This window comes from Oncorhynchus gorbuscha, linkage group LG01 (assembly GCF_021184085.1).
Source record: "Oncorhynchus gorbuscha isolate QuinsamMale2020 ecotype Even-year linkage group LG01, OgorEven_v1.0, whole genome shotgun sequence".
NCBI lineage: Eukaryota > Metazoa > Chordata > Actinopteri > Salmoniformes > Salmonidae > Oncorhynchus > Oncorhynchus gorbuscha.
This window is the reverse complement of record NC_060173.1, coordinates 119,085,899-119,090,898: the sequence shown is the minus strand read 5'-3', so window position 1 is coordinate 119,090,898 and position 5,000 is coordinate 119,085,899. Positions and strand designations below refer to the sequence as shown.

Below are 5,000 nucleotides of genomic sequence, written 5' to 3'. Positions count from 1 at the left end.
CGATCCTGACTACCGATCCTGACACCAAAGCCCCATATACACGGCACTCACTGACCTGTGCCTAGTTGATCCAAATATGACATATTCGTCACAAACCCAATTTTGGCCTCCAGGTCATCTATAAGTCTTTGCTAGGCAAAGCTCCGCCTTATCTCAGCTCACTGATCATGATAATAACACCCACCGTAGCATGTGCTCCAGCAGGTATTCTCACTGGTCATCCCCAAAGCCAGCACCTCCTTTTTGACCGCCTTTCCTTCCAGTTCTCTGCTGCCCGGACTGGAACGAACTGCAAAAAATCACTGAAGTTGGAGACTCTTATATCTCCCTCACTAACTTTAAGCGTCAGCTACGTCAGATCGATCAGATTAATGATCACTGTAAGCTCCATCTGTAAATACTCATCCAACCAACTCACCTACCTCTATCCCCATATTCGTTTTTGTTTTTTTCTGCCTTGTACACCAGTATTTCTACTTTGCACATCATAATCTGCTCATCTATCACTCCAGTGTAAATTGCTCAATTGTAATGATTCACCACTATTGGCCTATTTATTGCCTGACCTCCCTTATCTTACTTCATTTACACACACTGGATATAGACTTTTCTATTGTGTTATTGACTGTACATTTGTTTACGTGTAACTCTGTTTTTGTTTGTGTCACACTGCTTTGCTTTATGACTCTCTGAGTTCATTAATTAACTCATGGCACTTATCGTAAGAGTAGGGGTGTTAACCCTGGTGTCCTCGCTAAATTCCCAATCTGGCCCTCAAACCATCACGGTCACCTCATCATCCCCAGTTTACAATTGACTCATTCATCCCCCTCCTCTCCCCTGTAACTATTCCCCAGGTCGTTGCTGCAAATGAGGACGTGTTCTCAGTCAACTTACCTGGTAAAATAACGGATAAATAAATCAATATAATATATAAATATCTGGTTAAATAAAGGGTTAGGGTTATATATATAATATATAAATACCTGGTTAAATAAAGGGTTAGGGTTATATATATAAATACCTGGTTAAATAAAGGGCTATATATATAAATACCTGGTTAAATAAAGGTGAAATAAAATAAAATACATGTCTCCTCCAGGCTCATGAGTCTCTGACCAGCGGTCACCTCCCGGCCCCAGAAGACACCCTGCAGCACCTGGCCGCTCTCAGGCTCCAGTTCCTCCACGGGGACGAGGCCCGGGTCAGCTGGTCTCTGGACACCGTCTACCCTGTAGGGAGGCTCCGCGCACGCATCCTGCACTTCACCAAGGTACTTATATATTTGTCATAAGCCCTCAGGTTTACAGTGCATTCGCAAAGTGTGAATAAGTTATTTCCGTTTTTTAATTTTTAAGAAATGTGACAAAATGTCTAATAAACCTGTTTTCACTTTGTCATTATGGGGTATTGTGATGTCATTATGGGGTATTGTGATGTCATTATGGGGTATTGTGATGTCATTATGGGGTATTGTGATGTCATTATGGGGTATTGTGTGTAGATTGATGGGGGGGGGAACATTTAATGCATTTTAGAATAAGGCTGTAACATAACAGAATGTGGAAAAGGTCAAGGGGTCTGAATACTTTCTGAATGCCCTGTATGTAATCATTCTATCATTCTGAATGCCCTGTATGTAATCATTCTATCATTCTGAATGCCCTGTATGTAATCATTCTATCATTCTGAATGCCCTGTATGTAATCATTCTATCATTCTGAATGCCCTGTATGTAATCATTCTATCATTCTGAATGCCCTGTATGTAATCATTCTATCATTCTGAATGCCCTGTATGTAATCATTCTATCATTCTGAATGCCCTGTATGTAATCATTCTATCATTCTGAATGCCCTGTATGTAATCATTCTATCATTCTGAATGCCCTGTATGTAATCATTCTATCATTCTGAATGCCCTGTATGTAATCATTCTATCATTCTGAATGCCCTGTATGTAATCATTCTATCATTCTGAATGCCCTGTATGTAATCATTCTATCATTCTGAATGCCCTGTATGTAATCATTCTATCATTCTGAATGCCCTGTATGTAATCATTCTATCATTCTGAATGCCCTGTATGTAATCATTCTATCATTCTGAATGCCCTGTATGTAATCATTCTATCATTCTGAATGCCCTGTATGTAATCATTCTATCATTCTGAATGCCCTGTATGTAATCATTCTATCATTCTGAATGCCCTGTGTGTAATCATTCTATCATTCTGAATGCCCTGTGTGTAATCATTCTATCATTCTGAATGCCCTGTGTGTAATCATTCTGAATGCCCTGTATGTAATCATTCTGAATGCCCTGTATGTAATCATTCTGAATGCCCTGTATGTAATCATTCTATCATTCTGAATGCCCTGTATGTAATCATTCTGAATGCCCTGTATGTAATCATTCTGAATGCCCTGTATGTAATCATTCTGAATGCCCTGTATGTAATCATTCTGAATGCCCTGTGTGTAATCATTCTGAATGCCCTGTGTGTAATCATTCTCTGTATGTATCTCTGATGTATGCATATGTATGTTGTCTTTGCTGGGGACAAATCCCACTGAATTTAGGTCAATTACACTATCCAGTGGGTGGTGCTCTGCAGATTGACCCTGTGTGGCTTGACACAACTGCGTGTGAGCATACATATATACAATGTGTGCCATCTGGGGAGGTTGACAACTACGCGAATTTCAAATTTACGTTTGTATTGTATAGGTGGACTAACAAAGTGGGATTGTTTTGTATAGGTGGGCGCGGCGGGGCCTGTGGGCCAAACCCTTGAGCGGAGGCGGACCAGCTTCCTGGACGGGACCCTGCGCCGCAGCGGGCTGAAGACGGGCTCCATGAAGAAACAGAAGATGGAGGAGGAACAGGTAGCCTAGCGGTTAGAGGAGGATCAGGTAGCCTAGCGGTTAGAGGAGGATCAGGTAGCCTAGCGGTTAGAGGAGGATCAGGTAGCCTAGCGGTTAGAGGAGGATCAGGTAGCCTAGCGGTTAGAGGAGGATCAGGTAGCCTAGCGGTTAGAGGAGGAACAGGTAGCCTAGCGGTTAGAGGAGGATCAGGTAGCCTAGCGGTTAGAGGAGGATCAGGTAGCCTAGCGGTTAGAGGAGGATCAGGTAGCCTAGCGGTTAGAGGAGGATCAGGTAGCCTAGCGGTTAGAGGAGGATCAGGTAGCCTAGCGGTTAGAGGAGGATCAGGTAGCCTAGCGGTTAGAGGAGGATCAGGTAGCCTAGCGGTTAGAGGAGGAACAGGTAGCCTAGCGGTTAGAGGAGGAACAGGTAGCCTAGCGGAGGATCAGGTAGCCTAGCGGTTAAAGGAGGATCAGGTAGCCTAGCGGAGGATCAGGTAGCCTAGCGGAGGATCAGGTAGCCTAGCGGTTAGAGGAGGAACAGGTAGCCTAGCGGTTAGAGGAGGATCAGGTAGCCTAGCGGTTAGAGGAGGATCAGGTAGCCTAGCGGTTAGAGGAGGATCAGGTAGCCTAGCGGAGGATCAGGTAGCCTAGCGGTTAGAGGAGGAACAGGTAGCCTAGCGGTTAGAGGAGGATCAGGTAGCCTAGCGGTTAGAGGAGGATCAGGTAGCCTAGCGGTTAGAGGAGGAACAGGTAGCCTAGCGGTTAGAGGAGGATCAGGTAGCCTAGCGGTTAGAGGAGGATCAGGTAGCCTAGCGGTTAGAGGAGGATCAGGTAGCCTAGCGGTTAGAGGAGGATCAGGTAGCCTAGCGGTTAGAGGAGGATCAGGTAGCCTAGCGGTTAGAGGAGGATCAGGTAGCCTAGCGGTTAGAGGAGGATCAGGTAGCCTAGCGGTTAGAGGAGGAACAGGTAGCCTAGCGGTTAGAGGAGGAACAGGTAGCCTAGCGGAGGATCAGGTAGCCTAGCGGTTAAAGGAGGATCAGGTAGCCTAGCGGAGGATCAGGTAGCCTAGCGGAGGATCAGGTAGCCTAGCGGAGGATCAGGTAGCCTAGCGGTTAGAGGAGGATCAGGTAGCCTAGCGGTTAGAGGAGGATCAGGTAGCCTAGCGGTTAGAGGAGGATCAGGTAGCCTAGCGGTTAGAGGAGGATCAGGTAGCCTAGCGGAGGATCAGGTAGCCTAGCGGTTAGAGGAGGAACAGGTAGCCTAGCGGTTAGAGGAGAATCAGGTAGCCTAGCGGTTAGAGGAGGATCAGGTAGCCTAGCGGTTAGAGGAGGATCAGGTAGCCTAGCGGTTAGAGGAGGATCAGGTAGCCTAGCGGTTAGAGGAGGATCAGGTAGCCTAGCGGTTAGAGGAGGAACAGGTAGCCTAGCGGTTAGAGGAGGATCAGGTAGCCTAGCGGTTAGAGGAGGATCAGGTAGCCTAGCGGTTAGAGGAGGATCAGGTAGCCTAGCGGTTAGAGGAGGATCAGGTAGCCTGGCGGTTAGAGGAGGATCAGGTAGCCTAGCGGTTAGAGGAGGAACAGGTAGCCTAGCGGTTAGAGGAGGATCAGGTAGCCTAGCGGTTAGAGGAGGATCAGGTAGCCTAGCGGTTAGAGGAGGATCAGGTAGCCTAGCGGTTAGAGGAGGATCAGGTAGCCTAGCGGTTAGAGGAGGATCAGGTAGCCTAGCGGTTAGAGGAGGATCAGGTAGCCTAGCGGTTAGAGGAGGAACAGGTAGCCTAGCGGTTAGAGGAGGAACAGGTAGCCTAGCGGAGGATCAGGTAGCCTAGCGGTTAAAGGAGGATCAGGTAGCCTAGCGGAGGATCAGGTAGCTCTAGCGGAGGATCAGGTAGCCTAGCGGTTAGAGGAGGAACAGGTAGCCTAGCGGTTAGAGGGAGGATCAGGTAGCCTAGCGGTTAGAGGAGGATCAGGTAGCCTAGCGGTTAGAGGAGGATCAGGTAGCCTAGCGGAGGATCAGGTAGCCTAGCGGTTAGAGGAGGAACAGGTAGCCTAGCGGTTAGAGGAGGATCAGGTAGCCTAGCGGTTAGAGGAGGATCAGGTAGCCTAGCGGTTAGAGGAGGAACAGGTAGCCTAGCGGTTA

General features: G+C 47.3%; 1 protein-coding gene across 1 annotated transcript in view; it reads left to right on the top strand.

Moving 5' to 3' along the window:
* LOC123993153 (unconventional myosin-X-like) overlaps nt 1-5,000 on the top strand; it is a 51,006-nt gene that overhangs the window by 40,271 nt on the left and 5,735 nt on the right. The window contains exons 9-10 of the mRNA XM_046295036.1: nt 1,103-1,273; nt 2,762-2,887. Coding sequence (XP_046150992.1) covers nt 1,103-1,273; nt 2,762-2,887 — 297 coding nt within the window. The remainder of the gene's footprint in view (nt 1-1,102; nt 1,274-2,761; nt 2,888-5,000) is intronic.